The sequence below is a fragment of the Halictus rubicundus genome, chromosome 5 (genome assembly GCF_050948215.1).
Source record: "Halictus rubicundus isolate RS-2024b chromosome 5, iyHalRubi1_principal, whole genome shotgun sequence".
Lineage (NCBI taxonomy): Eukaryota > Metazoa > Arthropoda > Insecta > Hymenoptera > Halictidae > Halictus > Halictus rubicundus.
In genome coordinates, this window is record NC_135153.1 from 1260222 (window position 1) to 1282877 (window position 22656).

The window sequence follows — 22656 nt, forward strand, 5'->3', positions numbered from 1 at the left end:
TGCACGTTATTTACCATTCGCCGGTGTGTTCACCGTTGTTTATCGTCTTACGCGAAACTACGTTCCATACGTGTATCCTAGTTGTAGTAATCGTCTTTGCGCCGGGACTTTACCTCGTGTATCGTAACTTACAATATAGACGGAGCAACAATTCTGTGTGCTTCAAACCGTGAATTTTTCGATCATGGGGATTTGGGGATTTTCCTGTAGACTTTCCGAATTTCCAAACGGTCTCATCGTTTTGTCCCAGCTGGGGAAAATACTATTTCATGGAATTCCAGAAATTGTTTTCTGCCGACGGCTGATGTTGTGTGAGAGAGAAAGGAAAAAGACGAAAGGAAGCGTTTCGTCGTCCTAGGCCCTCTAGAGTCCTCTAGCGGGCCCTGCCTTAGACGCTGGGATATCGGAAGACGGTTGAGGATGGTATACAATGTATATAATGATCGGTGACGGATCAGGCAATAGCGGGAAAGGTGTTGACTATTTGTCCAGCTACTGGCGAGCGTACGAAGTAGTCGTCACAGATTAAATACTACATTTCTGATTCTTGAAAAATAGTCGATACTTAAGGGTAACGTAACTTCTGTATAATTTCCGTTAACAGCCATCAGCCATTGACTTAAGATCCTACAATGTACAATCATAGTACAACCATAAACGTGGTCTCATCTTAAAGCTTGAAACCTCCACTTTCGCATCCCTTAGATCATTACTTTGAAGGATGTTCGTATTTGACGTAACATGTGGGAAATTTTGATTTTATTTTATGTAGAATAATTTTAATTTAAAAAGAAAATAAACGTTAAATTATTTTTGAAAGAACGATGGTGGTTAACCGATTATTTGCTACAGTTGTTTTTGTTCTGGGTATTTTAAATTGTTTTTGCGAAGCGGGCGCTAATGACAAAGGACTTTAGGTTCCTCAAGGCTTTCAGCTATCTCGCTCCAAATAACCTAGATACCTGAGGTACTTCCAGTACCTAAAGGTACTTTGGCTACTCCGCATTCTCGAGACATTCTGGATGTTTCAGAATACTCGAACAAAGGGCGAGATTCTAAGCGCAGAATAGGATTCTCAAGTGACATTCCGTCTCATCGCGTCGACAATAAAATTCCTTCCCGGTGGTGGAAGTCTTCTGTACACGAGCCGTTTGGCTCGCTAATCAAACAAGTTCCTCTCCGTAACGCGGAGGAAGTCAATTTTTAACGAAACATCTCCCCAGCTATTTGGAACACTTCAAGCTGCTTTCTTTTTTTATTGGTAATTGAAAGTGTATTTTCAAAGACAATATATTTTTCCTAATCTCTTTTTTCTTTTTCTAGTTAGTTTATGCATTTTTAGTTGAGAAGGTGTAATCTAAAACATTCAAAAGATTAGAAGACTTTAAGAGTATTAGTATATTATGTTCACTGCATTAAAATTATTAGTGAGAAATATAAATTTATATTTAGCTCCTGTGTCTTACGATTGTTGTACAAACTTTTTATTTTGCATAAAGAGTCGATTCCTGAGGTCATTTAAAATAACATTTTCCTTTGCGAAAATGTTCTCCGCGGCTTCGTTAAGGAGTTATGAACAAATAACATGGACCAATCAGAGCGCCGCTACAGCGAACCCTGGCGCTGGCATTGGCCGAGCCGAAATCCGTCCGCTGCAGCCGCGCTCTGATTGGTCCGTGTTTTTCGTTAACAACTCCTTAACGAAGCCGCGGAGAACATTTTCGCAAAGGAAAAAGTTATTACAAATGACCTCAAGAATCACCACCTTCGAGAAAATACAACATTTTTAATTTGAAATTTGTAAATTATAATTTATTTACAAACAAATTTGTGAACATATGAATCTCACTTTCTCTTACTTTAGAAACTCCTTAGAAATTAGATTTATTTTTGGAACTTGCGTTTGATTCTTAATCAATTGTTCTATTTTGTTGCTCAATTTATGTTACAGTGGTCACTCGCGAGTTTATTTAGAGGTTTCGATGATTTCATTGTATAAATTTCACCGTGACGCGGTTAAAATAAGTTTATATTTCGATTTGCAAAGGTTTCGAAGCGGAGCGGAAACGAAAGAACAAAATTGCAGTCTTATAGTGGTTTTTCACTTATACTCGTTCAACTGTGCTGCGTTTCCGGTGCATCGTTACGCTCGCGAAAGAAAGTCGAGTCAATAAGACCAAGATTCCCGCCGCCATCTTTTTCTCCCATCTTCTGCACAATATACAGGGTGTTTCCGATCTAGCGTTACAACCGAAAAACGAGCGAATCTCGATGCAAAAATAAGTCCAAAACGTAGAATACAATTCTGTTATTTAAGATTTCCTTCTCAAGAAAGTAAAATTTGGACAACTTCAAAGAAAATCGAATTTGGAAAATTTAAAGAAATTCTAGTCACTGTGGCCGTAAAGAAAATCGTATATCAAGGATTTAGTAAAGAATAATAAAAATAAATATTGATAATAAATTGTAATCAAAATTGACAAACATTTATTTTTATTACATAAATTTATTTGTTAAAATTTTATTACATAAATTTATTTGTTAAAATTTTATTACATAAATTGTAATAAAAATAGATTTTCAAATCTGATGAAAAATCTTGCGTTATGCATATGTGACCAAGATGGCAGTGGAATTGTTAACGTATTTTCAAAACCGATTTTCTCGAGGAAGAAATCATGCTCGAACAAATTTTCTTACATATTTTCGAGTCGCGTCTTTCCGCGGAATCATTCCGTTTCTGGCTATTTGGCAGCGCCAAGTCGGAAACAGCCTGTACAGGATCGATCAGCGGTTTTCGATCTCGTGACTCACTCTGTATTTCCGGCGAACGGTTGCAGAAGAGAGTCTCGACCTATTTCGCGGACGTGTACGACCAGCAGATGCATCTTCAGAGACATATTATTAATCTTGACACTCGCGCACCTTCTCGAAGCGTTCTGATTGCGCGGCTACGTAATGGCGTTCGGAGAGTGCAGACGCCAGATACCCGAGGCCTTGCGATTTGCGGCCTGTAAGCCGATCCTGGCGTGAACGTGCGCGCGCGGGGGAGGGGGAGGGGATGTAAATGCATTTCGGTATAGCGCGCTCCATGGTATTTTCGCAGTCAACGGTCTGCGAACCGTGTAAAATTTGTCCCACCATTTGTTGCCTCTGTGTCTCTATCGCTGTCGCGGTTATAGCGCCGTTTACACGGCAACGAGCTTTACACCGATCGCTCCCGTGCTTTTCGTCGCCACCTCTCTACTGGACTCACCGATACTGTCGTTTAAGTCTTTCGCGATGGGAGACGTAGTCCTACGTCGTTTCGAAACCTTTCGCTGGATACCGGCAACGTAGACTTACGTCACTTAATTCTTAAAAATTTTTCTAAATTTTTAAAATGACACCAAACACGATATAATTGTTTAAAATTTCAGGCGTGAAAGAGGTCGGCAAATGGGAAAGAAAGAGAGGCAGAGAGTCTAAGCGAAGGCTGGCGCGAGCTCAGACCTTTAAACAAAAAATTAAACTTTCTTATGTTTGGTTTTTCACGAATGAATCATCTACCATTTTATTCGTCCTGTTTTTCTGATTAAAATGACACCAAACACGGTATAGTTGCGATTACAATTACTCGTGTAACAAGCGAAGTTAAGAATTCGAGTGCCTCTACTGTAAATGTCAATTCTTGTTACACAAATAATTATGATCGTAATTATATCGTGTTTGGTGTCATTTTAATCAGAAAAACGAGACGAATACGATGCTAGAAGTTCCATCGACGAGGACACAAAAATAAGAAATTTTGGTTTTTGAACTTAAGAGGCTCTGCTCTTTTTCAATCGCTATCCTTCTCTGTTGTAAGTTCGGCACATTATAAACAATGTAGCACCTCTTTTAGAACTGTCGCTCGGCAGACGTGAAGATGCGACAGTTACGGAGAAAATGCTGTACGCTTCATATTGAACCACGGCTGCCTGTCTTATTTTAAACATTGATTTTGAACTGTTAAATTTGTAAAATTTGTAATGCGTTTACCTTTGAACGCATGTCTTCCTTTCTTGTTTTTCAACGAGACCGTAATTTTTCTTTCAGGAGAGCGACGGGGAAAAGAGCGATCAGGACTTGGTGGTGGATGTCGCGAACGAGGTCAGTTCATCCTTCAAACTAAATCCGATATTTTTAGTACCGAATTCATTAGGCGGAAGCGCGGAGGCCGCCGATGAAAATGGAGGACCTTTCTTCGAGGCTGAAGCGATGACGATGTGCGTCATTTACTTGTGGTCAGATACGGTTCACTCTCGAGGGATTTAGAGTGGCTCGAAAACACCGACCCCGTATCAGTTTATTTTGAGGTGTACCGACCGTTCGGCTCCTCTTAGATAATTACTCTTCTTCGCTCGTTGAATAGCGACATGCTAATTTATTGACACTCCTCTCTGTGCAAGTCTACATTCTCTGAAGATTTCGAAATTACTCTGCGACACATTCTCAAAAGATTCGGGCACAGCAGTATTCCGTACACTGAATACGATTTGTCACATTAACTACGTTTCCAACCAGGGCTCGAAACGATTCTGAAAACAGCTGTTTAAATTTGTTATACAGGGGCGTTCCAGCTAACTTGATTACCTCGAATAACTACTGAACCATACACCTTATGAAAATTTTAAAGCGTAGAATTCAAATCGTTTTGAGGGACACTTTTCATACTGTACATGTTTTTTTTATGGGTTGTGACATTTCGGGGATTTCAAGGTCACCCCATTACAAAGTATTAAAAATGTATTGACTTTTATATAAAATCTTTATACAGAACCAATTTTCAATATGTACCACAATCAAGTCGAGGCACGTCGGTTTTCTCTCGATATAAGACGACGATGTTCTTTTCGAAACAAGAAAATCTCTATTCCCCTTCTTCTTTTGAAGTTTCCGGACAACTTTATAGGTCCCATAAACTCTCAGCCTGCTCAAGAACAATGTCAAACCGAATAGGTACCCTCATCCGTAATACGTCGACAGCCGCCCCGAGCCATCGTCTTATATTGAAAGAAAACTGCACATATTGAAAATTATTTCGATGCCTATTAGGGCAACTATTAGGTTTATAGTATATGAAGGTCCATAGATTCTTATGCAGAGTTTGGTACTCTATCAATTCACAAAAGTAGACGATCAAGGTGACCTTGAAGTCTCTGAGACACCTTCACCCACATACGAAATATGTTTGCACCACCATATTTCCCCCTCAGTATCATGCAAAATTAGTACACATCATTTTTCCATATTATTACAAATAACAAAGAAACATTTAAGGTGGGCAAAATTATTATCCCCCCTGCGCCGACGAAGAAGAAATGTTCACAGCGTAGATGCATGGTTTCACTTAGTGCGCGTACGTCCTCGAGCCATCAACGAGCGTAACCATCGTCACCGTGACATATCGAAAAATGATTCTCCGCTGAACAAAACATTTCTGACACGAGTTCCCCTTTTTTCCTGTCGCTTCGGAATCCAGCCGTTCGACCGTCTGGCTCTCTTCAATGTTACGTAAGCTCGGGTTTGTGTAGGGTCGAAGGAAGGTCCGTAGGTAATCGGAAATCGAAAAAACTGCAACAATCGCAACAGATCTCGAACGGTTCTCCCGGTTGTAGTTCCTAAGAGGTGAAAGAAAGAAGCCGAAACCTTTAAATCTTGACTTCTCAAAGAAACTTGTTTCTTCTTTTCTTTTCTCTTTTTTCTTTCCCGCACAAAAGGAGGCGTCATCACCGCACGCGAACGGAGAACACTCAGACCCACGTGAGAACGGCACCTTGGAGAAGCTGAGTGCTCCAGGACATGCGGGACCGACTTCCGGCGCTGGCTCCGCATCCGTAAAAGACAGGCCGCCCTCGCGGAGCGGAAGCTCCTCCGCTCGTAGCACACCGTCTCTGAAAAGTAAAGATGTAAGATCTCGCGGATAGCAAGCTTGTTCGGCGACTAATCGGTCCGGTTCCCCTCTGTAATCTATCTCTCTTTCTCTCTTTCTCTCTCTCTCTCTCTCTCTCTCTCTCACACACTCTCTCTCTCTCTCTCTCACTCCCTCTCTCTCTTTCTCTCTCTCAGTGAGTTCGTCGAGACGAACAGACTTGAATACCCAGGCTAACGCCGTCGCTCGGTATTCGAGCTTCTCTTTGATCATTCACGAGGTACAGGGTGTTTCTTCTATCTCACACTTCTTAACCCTTCAGTGCACGGACTGTGAGATCCACGAATCGAGTTTGTACTGTTTTCGCTTTCCTGAAATCATCGTGGAATTCCTCAACGCGTTGAATCGTTTATCGTGAAAGTCGAGTAATTCCATTTATTGTTTTGTATCACGTGACGGTAAAATGTATCAGGTTGTCCGCACACGAAATGTCCGATTTTTAACAATAGTGTTCAACAAGCACGATTTTTTAAGCAGAATATTGATTTTCTATTGCAGTTGACCTTGAGTGACCTTGAACGACCTTCGTAATAGGCCACTGTGTTCGTAGGAAACGCACTATCAGAATGTAGATAAACAACCATACCGTTCCATTTGAAGAAAACAGTTTACCTTCATATATCCTTGACGCCTCCACCTGTAAAAAAATTAGTATTATTATTAAGTAATTAGTATTAATATTAACATCAAATGATGAGCCCCTAAATATCATGTACTCGACACCCTGTATATTAAACTCGAAAATTGTGATAGCATTTCTTGTTCAAAACGCCATGTAACATTTGCTTTCTAAAATCGGACATTTCATATGCAACAATAGGCAGATTATAAGATCTTAAATTTTAATAATGAGTAAATTTATCATTCCTCGATTTTAGTAAAAATACGTGAAAAGAAAGGTGTTTCTACGAACACTAAATGGAGTTGTCCCACCTTCATGATTAATAAATTATAAAAATCGTGAACAAAAATAAAGTAAAAAAAGATTTGTTTGATTTGAAATTTTTATTTAATGTTTTTAAACTGTTTACAAAAAAAGAAGTAAAATTTTTCATTTGAAGGTGTCTTTTGGGAGATTGTTGAGTACAGTGAAATCGACTAGCAAAGTTTTAATATTTTATTAAATTCGACAAGAGTAGTTTTACCCAACCCCTGAAATCATTCTGTTTGTAATTAATAATGTATAATTAACAGAGGCATAAATTTTGTCCAGCCTTTTGCTACTCTGCGCACTGTGTTGACTCAAACAAATATTTTATAATTTACTACACAAGATCAGATTATTAGAGACGATACACTTTCATGCATCACTATGAAAATAATTGATATAATGTACATAGAGATGTCAAACTTTGTGGATACATTTATCCACATTTGGAAACAATAAGAAAAATTTGAGATGGAAATTTTAGACAGTTCAATTAGAGCTTTTCGATTATTATTGATTAATACAATTGGTTTCAGAATAATAAATTCACTAACTCATAATTTTAACTAAAGAAATCCCCTAAAATTGTTATTTAGTCGGCGGAGCTATTATTGTTTATTATTCTACGGGTATCCGGAGCGATAAAAATTAGGCTGCGGGCATTATTGCAAATTTACATGTTCGCAGGATTTACGGAAACTGGAATCAAATGGAATTTTGTGTTTCACTCGAGTGCAAAGAAATTGGTATAAATTATAATAGCAAGAAAAAATGCTGTTTAGAGAACTGACCTCCAATGACCTTGATCTTTACACATGCTCTCGATGTCACCCTCCTAGGTGACCTTTAGAACGTTTCAGCTGTCACCCTATGATTGCTAAAAATTTATGAACGCTTTGTTTAAAAATATGAGGCTAAGAGGCTGATCAGAATTAGGGGGACAGTTTCATGTTTACATTGCATTTACATTATATTGTTGTTCAAATTACATGGCAAAAAACCGTTTCAATGAATTGTTTTCAAACTGATGGTACACCTTACATTATAGCTCTTTTTGGAATCGATTTAGGTATGCTTTCGTAGTACAGAACAATTTATTATGATAAATAATTATATATAGTTTTAATTACTTGTTTCTCGGGTTAAAAATGTTTAATAAAAGGTATACTTTATTTTAATAATTGCCATAAATATACTACAATATTTTATCATAATAATCATAAAGATTAGGGAATCTTTGTGCAATTTTTCCTTTTGTTCATATTAATTTGACCACCCACTGTGCATTATGATAAAATTCGTTGAAACCTCACATACTGTTAAATGTGAATTTGTAATTCATAAACATTACATAGTTTATACAAGAATGATAAAAATTGAGTGTAGCTAAACTTTCATTTAAAAATGTCATTCAATATAAAATCGTCAAGCAGTTTTAACATTTCGATCACGCACAGTATAGCACCGCGGGCAGTAGAGGTGGGTCCCCTAATCAGCATTTTCGCCGGTAACAAATAACAGTAACACGACCGCGGAGCAACGTTCATTAAACTCTCTAAAAATCACAACTTTCACCCCCTGGAATATCGCATACACACATATACTCGAAAGCTGTAAATGCAGAAATATCCGCAGTCTAACGATATCCTCTCATTGGTTCGCCTAACCGGGCCGGTAACGAACGTTCGAAGTCGATCCGCTAATCAAAGTATCGCTTCGACCGTCCGTCCCGGATCGAAGAAATAAATAATACGTGCGCCCGCCGCGCTGCATCGACCGGACGAAAAAAAAAAAGAAAAAAGAAAAAAGGATGTAGAAAATTCGGGGAAAGCGGCAACCGAAACCGGACGGGGGCAGCAGAAATTCTCTCGACACTCGATTTTTAACGGGAAAAATGATCACGGGTGAAATGCCTTCGCAGCCTCGAAAACACAACAGAGATATTTCAGCGGTCCCTTTCAGGCGGCCCCGAACGTTGTGTATCCACCGACCCGGGCACACCGTTAAAATTTGTCGCTCGCGAAGTTACGATAAGTCAATTTACACGGGCGCCGGTGGAACTGTTCGGAGCTGCCGCCCCTCTGGCCTCTCTCCTCCTCCCCTCCGCCCCTCTTTCTCCAATCGTGTGCATCTCTCTCTCTCTCTCTCTCTCTCTCTCTCTCTCTCTCTCTCTCTCTCTCTCTCTCTGTGGCGAATCGGTGAACCGGAAACACGCGCTTACGATCGCGGCAAGGATCGATACGTCTCGTTGCTTTCGCGTAAACTCGACCGTGAAATGTACAATTCCTTTCTCTGATTGCACCCGATAATAAACCGGAGCCCGTTTCGGACGAACCTCCGCAGATCGACAAGCCGGGTACACCTGTGGCGGCGGCGAGGGGGTCGCGCAGCTGTACGCCAACTATGGGCGGAATCCCTGGGCCCTTGGCATCGCGAGTCTATCATCCGCCATCGTCGCAGCAAACGCCACCGCAGGGCTATCAGGGTTTGCCGTCCCGCGGCAATGAGCCACCGCAATCGTCTTCGCCGTACAGCAACTTACCATACGCCAGGACCTCCATGGTACCCTCTCTCGGTCTTGATCGGTCTAGCACCGGATAACAGGGTTTAAATCGCCAACACGGGTTTTCACCAACGCCACTTTTCACCAATAACGTATCGTCAACTCGAAAGGGTACAAGATCGTCCGAAATGCCCTTTCACCATGTTGTGTAAAATTTTAACCCTACATCTCCGCCGGGAGGGTAGTTACGGGGTAAAATGGAAAAATCAGTTTCTCCCCGTTTAGCCATGCGCGAAAATTCTGAAAAAAATCCATCAGATGCCTAGTACCCGGATACATATACCGTAATTAATTCAGATTTTTAAGTGGAACATTCTGGCTGTAAAAAATCAGAAACCTCGAAAACAAGTCGTAAAAATGCGGATTTTGCATTGAAAATTAAAAGTTTTTGGGCTATGCTCCCTATTTAGTCGTGTACGAAAATTCTGAAAAAAATCCAACAGATGTCTAGTACCCGGATACATATACCGTAATTAATTCAGATTTTTAAGTGGAACATTCTGGCAGTAAAAAATCAGAAACCTCGATAACAAGTCGTAAAAATGCGGATTTTGCATTGAAAATTAAAAGTTTTTGGGCTATTCTCCCTATTTAGTCGTGTACGAAAATTCTGAAAAAAATCCATCAGATGCTCAGTACCCGGATACATATACCGTAATTAATTCAGATTTTTAAGTGAAACATCCTGGTTGTAAAAAATCAGAAACAATAGATAATAAATATCTACGGTGGTATCTTTCCTGTTTAAATTCACTTATTCTAAAAAGTTCTGTATAAACTATGGCAATTAATTTTCATGCCAACATTTATTGTGTACGTGTAATTATTAATAACCCAAAAAACATTCACTGTTAACAAAATTGAAAATTGGACTTTAGTCCGCATTTTGGCTATTTCGAACAACTGTGCGTTGGAGGGTTGATAACATCGTCGTCTGAAGCCCTTGTTCATCAGAAAACTGTCGTCAGTTAAAGACTGATGTTCGGTGAAATCTGGAGTAGACGAAATGTCAGTGAAACCTGTGTCGGTGATCTGTATGGGACTCGGATAAAGAATCGCAGGTACTCCATAAAGTTTCGCTACATTCTTCGAATCATTCTGATTCAGAATCATCAAGGCTCACACCCCTTTTCCGACTAGGTGACCGGTTCACACGCGACCGGACTGTGGATTTTTGTGCATTTATGGCTCAGAAAAGGTCCCAAATAACGATCAAACTGGGACTCCTAAGTCTTGAGAAGGTCCTTCAATAAATCCATACATAAATATTCATATTTTATAGAGAGAATAAAGATATATGAGATTCCTTTACTTGTTCTAAGTGTTTTAAGTGCTCGTATCAGGTACTACTTTTTGAAATTGCAAAGTGACTTTTTTCACATTTATTACGTGATTTGAAACATTTGAATAGTCGACTATTAACATATGAAAATATATTAATTGTGTTTAATGCGTTTACTTTAAATTCGTAAAATGATTGATCTCTTTCTATGTTGTCAGATGTATTTCTCTAAAATGTGAAATTTATAAAAATGAAACATAATTTCTTGATTTACAATTGTCAAAATTCAAAATAGTGAACTAATAACATTTTGAACAAAAACCAAAACAGAAACGATTGCAAAATACAAAAATTATTTAATCGTTCCTTGACCGGTGATTGTTGTTCCTTACATACCGTCTGAGAAGCAACTCCCGATAAGTAGAGTGTCTGTACTCCGAAAACTCTGGAAGCATGCTAAAATATTTGAAATTATTTAACGTTCTCTGAATCGCCGGATCGAGCGCGGAAGCAACAGAGCTTGATCCTCTGGATTAGTGCTGTCCAAGCTCGCTAAAGATAGATCGGACTTCTCCCGCTGCACCTCCATTGTCAAGAAAACCGAGAGATTAAGTATAACGTTATCCGCATCCGACTCGAGAATTGCAAACGTTCTGTGTCTTTTATTATTTGCGCCGTCCTTCACCAGCAATGAAAATAGCAAGCACAGCTGAACAGTACTTCTCTAGATTACTGGCACGCTTGGAAAGATGGCGACTTGAAAAGTAAATGTTATTCGGATACATTCCGGAGCACTGTCTCGGATTTTGTTTAAAATCAAATATGTTATGAGGGACCCAATTACTGTGGGGGTACCAATAATTACTGTGCCTATATTAATTATACCTATTTTTAAAGCATCACAAATATTGAAAAAGGCTTCAGTGACCCTTCAGTGAGAATACCGATTGATAGACATCTTCAGATAAATTATTCGACAAATAAATCAGAGTAATCACATTAATCAGTTCTCCAAATTTAGAAAAATTAAGTTTGGATATTTCGTGACAGTAGGCGGAGACTTTATGGATCCCTGTGTTTCGATTCGGGTAGAATCGGATATCCTTGATCGAGGCAAGATTAGAGGCTTCTTTCGCAAACGATAGTAAAGTTACTACGCCCCCATCAGGAGATAACGGTGAGAAACATGTGGGTACCACGTGATATCCCTACTTTGCGCTACACGTCTTCCGCTATTGGCCGAATCGCGTCACGTGAATGGGCCGCGACGGAACTGTGGGGAATAGCGCGGTAGAAGGGGAAGTTAGAGTGGGGGAACAAGTCTTGATCTGGCGACACTGCGCTGAGCACTTATGTCGACCGTTCCCGCCAGAGCCTAAGCGTAAGAGTAGGGTCCGCCGCCTGGCGTCAAGAGCGGGGCCTCGTAGATCCCCTTGCGTCCCACTGTCGAAATCACTGCCATCTCCTGATGGGCGCATAGTACAGTGCTCCCCTAAATAATCACGCCGGTTCGGCTGCCATGACTATAGTGAGCAGCGAAATCGAATTCACAGTCGTTCATTTTTTGAAAATAGTTCTTTCCGAAGAAGTATGGCAAAGGTCCCGGTCCCATATTACGCAGTCGATAAAGCGCAATTATTAAAGGGGGAGCATTGTATCCATTGCGATCCTAACCCCTGGTAATGCTATTCGAACGATCGCAGTATCTGTATAAAGTGTTTTCGCAGAACCCCATTCATTTCGTTGCCTGTTACAGCTCGGTTTCGATGGTCACGTAAGGATACCACCGAGTAACGGGATGAGCAACGTCCCAGGCGGTAAAACGTACGTATCTGTTATTGTCATTATCGTTCAAAAGCTAGTTGCGAAAATGTACTTTCGGAAGAGTGTATTGAATTGCTTCGAGAACAATCGGTTTGCAAATCTGTGGTCCTTTAGACGGTTTTCCTTCGTTCTTTCGATATAAGACGAGAACAATGTCAAGCCGAATAGGTGCCCTTATCCGCAATACGGCGACAGCCGTCCAGAGACATCGTCTTATATCGAAAGAAAACTCCACTGCTTATTTGTAATAAATATTTGAAGAACTTGTTGCATACAGTTTCGCGTGATACAGAACGTGAGAAACTTTTTTAAATGGAGTTTTATCAATGAAAAGTTTTATGGTTCCGGAAAAACAAAATGCTAATTAAACTTCGAATGCTTAGGGAAATTTCTGTTCTGCAAAACAATATCTTGAGCACGAACTGAAACTTATTTTTCATATTGCGTTATTTTATTAGATTCATAAGATCATGATAACCGTATACGGTTCACTGTCCAACAAATTTTAATTTTTTTTTTTGCGTATAAATTGATCTTTCTTCATACCATTCGATAGGACTCCCAAAGAAAACCCTCTGTGACAAGTTCCAAGTCGGCACCCCCACCACAAGGGTAGTTATAAGCGGATTTGCTTATCAAAAAATGACGAAAAAATTCATGAACACTCTAAAAAATTCTGAAACCTGTAGGTACGCATAGCAGGAAAACTGCTACGGTGTCATTTGGCTCTCTCGGAACCACGCAATTTTTGTTAAACAGCATTTCATTTCAACGCATGATTGACAAGTTATTTGAGGTCTGCAAGTTACGTGACTCGCCCTGCAATATTTCTTGAATGTTACTTAATGACAAATTCCAGAAAAGGAAGAAATATTTCTTGAATTGCATTTAATGACAAAGAAACTCCGAGAAAGAAAGAAAAATATTTCTTGAATTTTATTTGATGACAAAGAAATTCCGGAAAATAAAGAAATGATAATAGGTATCGGAAATCGACGAGAGTGGAATATGTGGAGCAGTTCTGCGTTTATTTCCGGTATCGTTGAAGCGACGCATTAGTTTCGGGGTGGCACGACGTTTCTCCGTGTAGACATACACACACACTCGCACACGCACACACACACACACACACACAGTTCGGTGTTTCGTTAAACGGGAGCTTTTAAGTAATCGAAGGCATCGCGTTCTGCAACGACAAAGCCATTAACGTTTTACATTTCACCGCAGAGCAATCTCGTTCCACGCGCACGGCGAGGGTGAGATGCAGCCTGTGGCATTCCCCACGGACGCTCTGATAGGACCGGGAATTCCACGTCACGCGCGTCAGATTAATACCTTGACTCACGGCGAAGTTGTATGCGCTGTTACCATCTCGAATCCGACCAAGTACGTCTACACCGGCGGCAAAGGGTGCGTGAAAGTCTGGGACATAGGACACGAAGGCGGTGGCAGTACCAAGCCTGTATCGCAGTTGGACTGCCTGCAACGCAACAATTATATTAGGTCAGTTGTCTTATAGTTCGCCAACCTACCCTAACGAATTAACCGCATTAAGGTCGATATATACTATGCGCATAGGCACGGGACGCGGTTCCGATCAGACAAATATTATATTCTATATATGCATTAGAATGTAGGGAGTAGATTGGGGCTGAAAAGTTCCGTCGTTCATATAAACTTATGTATAACATTTGGTATGTTTGGTGGCGGCTGAAGTTGTGTGTGAGAGAAGGAAGAAGGGAAGGAAGCGTGTTTCGTCCTAAGGCTCGATAAGGGCCTCGAGGTGAGGTTATCTAGTGGGCCCTGCCTTAGATGCTGGGATATCGAAAAGCAGTTGAGGATGGTATATGTACGAATCGGTTACGGATCAGAGGTACTAGCGGGAAAGGTGTTGACTATTTGTCCATCTGCCGGCGAGCGTAGGAGGTAGCCGCCACAGTAGTAACACAAACGAAGTATAGAAGCAGACTGATCACCTAATGTATTTTTCTGTCTCATGTTCGGGGGGCTCTGGAGCCTCCTTACCATTTCGTGTCACATCCTATCGTATCGGCCGGAACTAATATTGTGGAACTAATATACTTCAACGGTGCTGTTGCTGATGGAATTTGAAATGTCATATCGAGGATACTGTAAATACTGGAGCAAACAAAAAAATGTTGTGCCCTTTTAATTCTCTTACGCTTGTTACGCGAGTACGTTTTTACGCGGGTAAGCTTCACACACATGCACAATTGCAGAAGAATTTATATTGAAAACATTATTCTGTATTTCTGCTTTTATCTAAACACAGGGTGTTTCACCTAACTCGAGCATCTATAATATCTCGCTTCTTTTTTATGATAGAAGAAAATTTCCGAGAAAGATTAGTCGGTTCAGAGGAGCAAATATTATGATAGGCAAAAAAATTTGTTCAAGGTTATATTTTTTGAGATTTCAAATTGATCGAAGTTTTTTTAAATGGAATGATATATTTTTATTATCGCTATATGATAGCCGAGGTCAAGACGAATCCAACGACCTGTAATATTATGACCTTCACATGACCTTGAGTAAGAGACATTCATAAAAGTAGGAAAAGTATTATTTGATGTAAACAGTGAAATAACGATGACATGATCCCCCTAGGGTTTCAGGAAGTTTTCTTGTACCTTGATTAATGACTGCAAACACGCTCACAATAAATTGTAAACACTGATACAAATTCTTCTCGTTTCGGTGACTCTAATCAGTACGATTAAGAAATTCATCGGGATTTATTCAATTGTAAAAGATAACGTTACTTCTCTGAAACGATGGTGCACAGTGATGCAGAAAAGATAGAAATGATTTTAGTTTATGGTGAGGCTAAAAGTAACTCAGTACAAGCATCTCGACTGTACGCAGAAAGATACCCTGAGAGAAATCATCCTTCTCGACAAAGTTTTGATCGCATAGTTCAATTGTTTTGTAAAACAGGGGGTATTAAATCACTGAAAAGCTACAGTTGGCTACAGTCAATATTGATCCTACTACAAGTTATCGAAAAATTGGACGTCCTTTAGGCATTTCCAAATCAGGAGCTTCATGGCAACGACTTTGAGAATCGTGTTGCTTTTTGTACATGGACATTGCAGGAAATACAAAGAAGATTGATTTCTTTTATGACGTTCTCTTTACTGACGAAGCTACTTTTTCTAACCATGGACAAGTGAATACACATAATATGCATTATTGGTGCACTGAAAATCCGAAATGGCTTCGACAAGTTGTATACCAGCGTTCACGGAGTATAAATGTATGGTGTGAAATCGTTGGTGATAACAAACTCAAGGTCACGTGAAGTTCATAACATTACAGGTCGTTGGATTCATCTTGACCTCGGCTATCATATAGCGATAATAAAAATATATCATTCCATTTAAAAAAAACTTCGATGACCTTAAAATCTCAAAAAATATAACTTTGAACAAATTTTTTTGCCTATCATAATATTTGCCCCTTTGAACCAACTAATGTTTTCCTCTGAAATTTTTTTCTATCATAAAAATCAAGCGAGATATTTTAGATACTCGAGTTAGGTGAAACACTCTGTATACCACTATTAATGTTACATTTAGTTACACTTTATTCCTACACACTTCCTTAACTTCCTTTTATTCTATTCATGACGAGTTTGAACTCATTTTCATCAGAAAAATGTTTATAATCTATTGGTCATATTTTCATACTATAATAAAATAAATTGTTACAAAAATTTGATTTTCATTAGTAAGCAATGCTTAGAATCTTACATTGTTATGGCTGGTAGCCGCTTGTAAAACACTCTTATTATTAAAAATATCGTAATGAAAATATTACCAGCTGACTGCAGACGTTTTTCTGGTGAAAACGAATCTAAATTCAGTATAAATCGAAGAATAACGAAGATTAAATTAATATTGAAAAATTTCATGCAAAACGATTTCTAATAGAATATGATAGCAAAAGAGGTGGCACCAAATTTTCGTGCCACCTCTTTTACTATCATATTCACCTAATACAACACTTAATTTTCTCTAATTTCAAAAATTTTGCTGTTCCTGAAATTTTCAAAGACATTAATGTAATTCTAATATCGAATATTGATGTCCAGGGTAGGGAAAGAAGAACACATTAACTGTTGTAACTAATATTCTTTATTTCTCACCAAATAAATTACAATGTTAAACGTGTGTGTACATATTCAAAATAGAACAAAATAGAACTAAAATGTTCGCAGGGACTTAAAAAGGAAGCCGCGCAAAGTAGAGTTAGGTAGAGCTTGAATTGTTGCTCTGATAATTTTCCTACACAGCTTGCGACTCGTAACAGGAAAATAGTGAAAAAATCCAACTGAAAACTGTTTGTGAATATTAGTATTAGCAAGAACTGAATGTTCCATATACTTCATTCTTACTACGGGTGTGTAACGTGATTTGGAGTCTGCATATATTTGATCAGATTTGATCGCGTTTCCGTGGATCTAGTTCCAACACTTATCGTTTGTTAGCGCAGAGGGCGTAAGAAAACGAGTTGTTTTGTGTAAGTCATGAAACACCATATGGTGATTGGTCTACTCCTATACTTCGTTTGTGGTAATACACAGCAAATTAAAAATAAATCATGTCGAGATTTTTGCAATGAGCCAATATTTCAAAACTTTATTTTTCCCCGAGCCCTGGTAAGCCCTCGGTCATCCGGTTAGCAAGAGCCCTGGTTTCGATGAATGGAGTCCCATTGAATCCGTTTCGGTTTACAGATCGGTGAAGCTGTTGCCGGACTGTAGAACGCTGATAGTCGGAGGTGAGGCGAGGCAGCTGATCATCTGGGACTTGGCCAGCCCGACGCCGAGGATCAAGGCGGAGCTGACCTCTTCCGCGCCGGCCTGTTACGCGCTGGCCATCTCGCCGGACTCGAAAGTCTGCTTCAGTTGTTGCAGCGACGGCAACATCGCCGTGTGGGATCTTCACAACGAGAGCTTGATTCGGCAATTCCAAGGGCACACGGACGGTGCCTCCTGCATTGACATCTCCGCGGATGGCACGAAGCTCTGGACAGGGGGTCTCGATAACACCGTGCGTTCCTGGGATCTGAGGGAAGGCAGACAGCTGCAACAGCACGACTTGAATTCGCAGATATTCTCCCTGGGCTATTGTCCAACCGGAGAATGGCTCGCGGTCGGTATGGAGAACTCGAAGGTCGAGGTCCTCCATGCATCCAAGTCGGACAAGTACTGCCTGCTCGTGCACGAATCCTGCGTCCTATCGTTGCGTTTCGCGTCCTGCGGCAAATGGTTCGTGTCCACCGGCAAGGACAATCTGTTGAACGCCTGGCGCACACCGTATGGAGCTTCAATATTCCAGGTGTGTATATATGTGTGCGCGCACGTGTACAAATTTTCACAGCCAAACTGCCCACAGATTCCACAGAACACCCCGAATATTCCAGACTACGGAGGAATTTACGTTACGGCGTATATAGGACTGTTGACACCAACTATTTCTGCTAAACGTTACGTCCATTGCGATCCACGTTCGATAAGTAGCTGCTTTTGGGGCTCTGCGAGACTTTTCAACAGGCGACTACTTATCGAACGAACAATCATACGTATGGGGGACCGCGGGGCTAAAAGTTCCGAAATAATCATTTATAGTAGAAGCGAACTCTCCGATTCCAATGACTTTGAAACACGTTATCGAGGTCATCGTAAATAATTACCAGTTTTTTGAGAAAACATAAAATAACTGGAAATTAGTATATACACTCTGTTCAGTAATTTATTGTAAAATTTATTATACTGTTATTGGTTATCGGATATTGGTTAAAGGTATCGATAGCGTAAGATACAGTACGTTAAGAAACGGTAGGTTCAGTCCCATTTATGGTCGCAACTTATGAAGAAATGTCTTAAACAAATTTATTGTTTACAGGGTGCTAAACACTTCTCTGGCAAATATTATTTACAAATAGCGTTCCAAAATAAAATTAGAAATTCTTTTCCGAATATTTAACCGTTAATAAACGATAAAGTCTCTAACGGATGTCCATATGAATTTCTGTTGCAGTCGAAGGAGTCATCGTCGGTGTTGAGCTGCGACATCTCCGCCGACGACAAGTATATCGTGACCGGGTCCGGTGACAAAAAGGCCACAGTATACGAAGTGATTTACTAGACGCACGGTATAAAGGACGTTCATGTTTTCACCCTTCGTCGAAACCCGAACTCTAAAGAAAACCGCGGCTATCCCCAAAAACCCTCAGCTCCTTTTCTCGTGGGAGATCCGACAAAGTGAGACTTTTAGCAGCCTTAGGAACCTAGACTGTTACTACTGTGTATATATTACGTACGAGTCTATACTACGGTAGAGTTTAAGGGAAAGGCCGAGGAAACCGGCGGCGGGGGAAGAAAACGGCGCGGAGCGGATCGGAAGAAAAATCAACAAAAAAACCGAAAAAAAAGGAAAGAAAAGAAAAACAGAAAAATTTGAATAGACTACAAAACCCAAATGTGTGTGCCAGAGAAGCTGTATATGTATATTAGAGTTGCGTGTGCGCGTGGCCCGATTGTACCCGCGATGGTGTGATGTCCGTATAGGAGCCGAACTCTTTCTTTGTTTCGTGTGTATACAACGAGATACAGCGTTCAAGACGGGACGTTACCGAGCGATCTTGCATGCTCGTCAAGTGACCGGGAAAGCCTTGCAACTGGTGATGTTAGATATGATTTCGTACGAGTACCTAATTGTAAAATCAACAGACGGCCGAAGACGGTAGGAGGCGCGGGTGAGGAGGAAACCCTGACGATTTCGCGCGGTCCCGAACCGCGACAAAGACGGTCTCGCTGAACCGGGACAAATTTATTCTCTTCGAAACTTTTTCAAACTGTTTTTGCAATCACTGTCCCCCTTTTAGCGCGTTGCTACTAGATAGTAACCTACCGCCCGCTGCATACCTTTGAACCCTTTTGAAACAGTGAGCGCGCCCGGAAGCGCCGACCCCCGTTCCCACTCTCGATACAAGCTCGTCACAGTTTACCCGAACGGATAATTAATAATCATCCAACGAGTCGCAATATTATAACAGAAAAGACGTCGACACGTCGCGACAGATCAAATTCCATTGTATCTACTACCACTCGGGTCCATTCAATTTCCGTTCAACCGTCGCGAAAGGGTTCAATCGTTTAAATGTTTCGTGCACTTGATTGTGAATCGGTACAGCGATCAGACATTTTTTCGGAAGTAAATCGTTGATGACGCGTCGTGCCAACGATCAATCAGCTGTTTCTACCTGAAAGAGGAAAGTAAAACGCGAGATATAGCTGCACTGCGGGAGGCGCAGTGTTGTGTATTGTTTAAACGTAACTGGCCATGACCATTAATTTTAAATATATCGATTAAAAGTAATTGTCTTTTCTATTCGAGAGCGCGCGGCGCGGCGGCGGCGGCGGCGCTCACTCGCGATTCATTCTATGAATTCTTTCCAGCACACGAATGCAGCATCGGGGTAAGTAAATTGTTCCTTATCTATTAAAAAATCTGTTCCAATAATTCTTATCTTTCTGTGATTCGACTTACCATACGCGCGGCAAAAATAAAATTCTGGATACGGTAAAGTCTTGATCTAAGCCGCACGGAGCTACACGATCTTAGTCAGTTCTCTTATCCCCTCCACTGGGGGGTCGGGTATATCGGTGTGAACCACTACTAATCCAATTACAAAACTAATTCGTGGCGTTTTTCTGATTAAAATGACACTAAACACGATATAATTTGAAATGTATTTAGTGGTTTAATTGACCGTATGTAACTGTCCTTTTCTATGTACGGTGTGGTCGATGCAATGACAAGAAAATAGTAGCTCTACACGATGTATGTCACAGCACGGACCCGAGGATTGAACTTAGATCAAGACTTTACTGTAATTGAACAATTTTTTACGCGCAACAGAAGTGAAAAGATTTTGTAAGAAGACGAAATGATGAAGTCTCTGTCTCAAGAGAGAGAGAAAGAGAGAGAGAGAGAGAGAGAGAGAGAGAGAGAGAGAGAGAGAGAGAGAGAGAGTTTCCGCGTGACGAAACTGATTGTGCAGCGATAACTATTACAAAAAAATGATATTTCGCATTTGTAGACGAACGGTATGCGATTCGGGTGGTCAAGATTATTGGAGCAGCTCGCAACAAACGAAGATCCGTTCGATTGGGATGTGGCGTGATATGCACATACGGACCCGAAAAGTATTTGAACATTTCCGAAAATTGTGATCATTTCGTAATGAAAGCAGACAATCTTGATGCTGCGCGTCTCTTATCGAATTTGATTAATCTCGTCTGAGAGCAGCGTCACGTCGATATTGGTAAAAAGATTTTGAAGTCGAGAATAGTTGCTCGCACTTGCTTCCAACGTTGAGAGTAGAAACACGTGGCCGCGTTCGTAGTGTTTCGCATGAAATCTTCTTGTCGCGCCCAGTGTCCAGTGTTGCCAGATCAAGACTTGTTCCCGCACTCCAACTTTCCCTTCTACTGTACTGTTACTCACGGTTCCACCACGGTCCGGTCACGTGACGCGTTCCGTCTCTGTATACTCCGGTACTGGCTGCAGCGTTGCCAGATCAAGACTTGCTCCCGCATTCCGATTTTCCCTTCTACTGCACTGTTACTCTCGTTTCCACCACGGTCCGGTCACGTGACGCGTTCCGTCTCAGTATAGTCCGGTACTAGCTGCACCGTTGCCAGATCAAGACTTGTTCCCCCACTCTACTTTCGCTTTTTGCCGCGCTATTCCCCCACGCTTCCGCCACGGCCAAGGTACCCCGGTACTGGCAGGGAGACGGTAACTTTTTCCCCTTCTATTCGTACTCCCTCCTCTCATCTGGCAACACTGGTCGCACATATTGTGCTTACAACCCGCGTCGTTTGGCGGCTCTTTTTATTTTCAAGTATTGAAACGAAGGTGAAACCAATACTTCCTAATGCTGTTATTACAACATTATCAGTGGACAGAGTCATCTCGCACAATACTGTTGGAGAATGTTGACGTACGTTGAATGGCGCGTTCTGCAGTTTCTTGGTTCCGATCTTTCGTTTATAATAGCAGAATAGCTTCTTAGAAATTTCAGGAGAAAATCGAAACCGAAATTTGTGACCAGTTATTTCACGGTTTGGTAACAGTGACCTTGAGATATGATAACATTTATTGTATAGACCAAAAAGAAAGACATAAATAAAGTAACGGTTGACTTGTGAATTGATACACACATGTAAACGCAACAATAATACCGTAATTTTTTCGGTTTCGATTTCTTTCGGCTAGTTGGATTTTATAAAAAATCGCAACTGAAACGAAGTTACATTGAAGTGCTATTGTGAACATATAGTTGCAACTATTTTCCTGCGTCAGATTTTACTATAAAGAAAGACGTACTAAATTGTATTGCGTACGAATGAGTGTAATTAATGAACAAACTCCTTGTACAAAAATTCTTAGGTGCAGTCTTGGATAGATGTAATAATGTCGAGCAATGAATAAAAAGTCCACGATTTATTCGGAAATAAACAATAAATTTTTAATTGCAACAACGTCTATTTGTTTGCTAATCAAGGGACTCTTATATTTATTTATTTAGTATCCCCTCAAAATTCTTGATTTGATCTGTAAGTTTAAATCACATGTTAACTCTGTCAACGATATTAACAACTCGATAGCAGGTTCTATGCATTTATGGTTGATGGCGGACGTGTAAGGCACAATAAAATAAAAGAATTTAATACGAACGTATGAAGCTTTACTTTTTTTACACCCGGTACAACAATTATTTTTCAAAAGAACTCCTTGACCAAAATGCCCAAGCCAAAAAACAGTAATTTATTGATGCAAAAAAAGCAATAAGTAATATTAAAATATTAAAGTAATAAGTAATAATAAAATATTAAATAGCAAATTTAAAGAAGTTATAATTATAAATTTAATCTATAAATAGATAAATATTAGTGCAAACCTGAAGATTGATAATTTTATTCTATATAATTATTCTAAAATTAAATTTAAACTTGAGATTCCTACAAAATTAAGTTAAAAATTAAATTATTATAAAAATCACTTTTACAG

General features: G+C 40.2%; 2 protein-coding genes across 6 annotated transcripts in view; one reads left to right on the forward strand and one right to left on the reverse strand.

Moving 5' to 3' along the window:
- Gro (TLE family member transcriptional corepressor groucho) overlaps positions 1 to 21869 on the forward strand; it is a 170306-nt gene extending 148437 nt beyond the window's left edge. For 3 of the 5 annotated variants that reach the window (XM_076787618.1, XM_076787620.1, XM_076787619.1), the window contains exons 10-16: positions 4078 to 4131; positions 5742 to 5930; positions 9225 to 9443; positions 12483 to 12550; positions 13778 to 14053; positions 17310 to 17913; positions 18616 to 21869. In XM_076787618.1, the coding sequence (XP_076643733.1) occupies positions 4078 to 4131; positions 5742 to 5930; positions 9225 to 9443; positions 12483 to 12550; positions 13778 to 14053; positions 17310 to 17913; positions 18616 to 18723 (1518 nt within the window). In that variant the 3' untranslated portion in view covers positions 18724 to 21869. The remainder of the gene's footprint in view (positions 1 to 4077; positions 4132 to 5741; positions 5931 to 9224; positions 9444 to 12482; positions 12551 to 13777; positions 14054 to 17309; positions 17914 to 18615) is intronic. The other 2 variants (XM_076787622.1, XM_076787623.1) reach the window with 2 other exon arrangements.
- The window catches only part of LOC143354002 (uncharacterized), a 156135-nt gene that overhangs the window by 106499 nt on the left and 26980 nt on the right, over positions 1 to 22656 (reverse strand). The gene's annotated exons all lie outside the window — the stretch shown is intronic.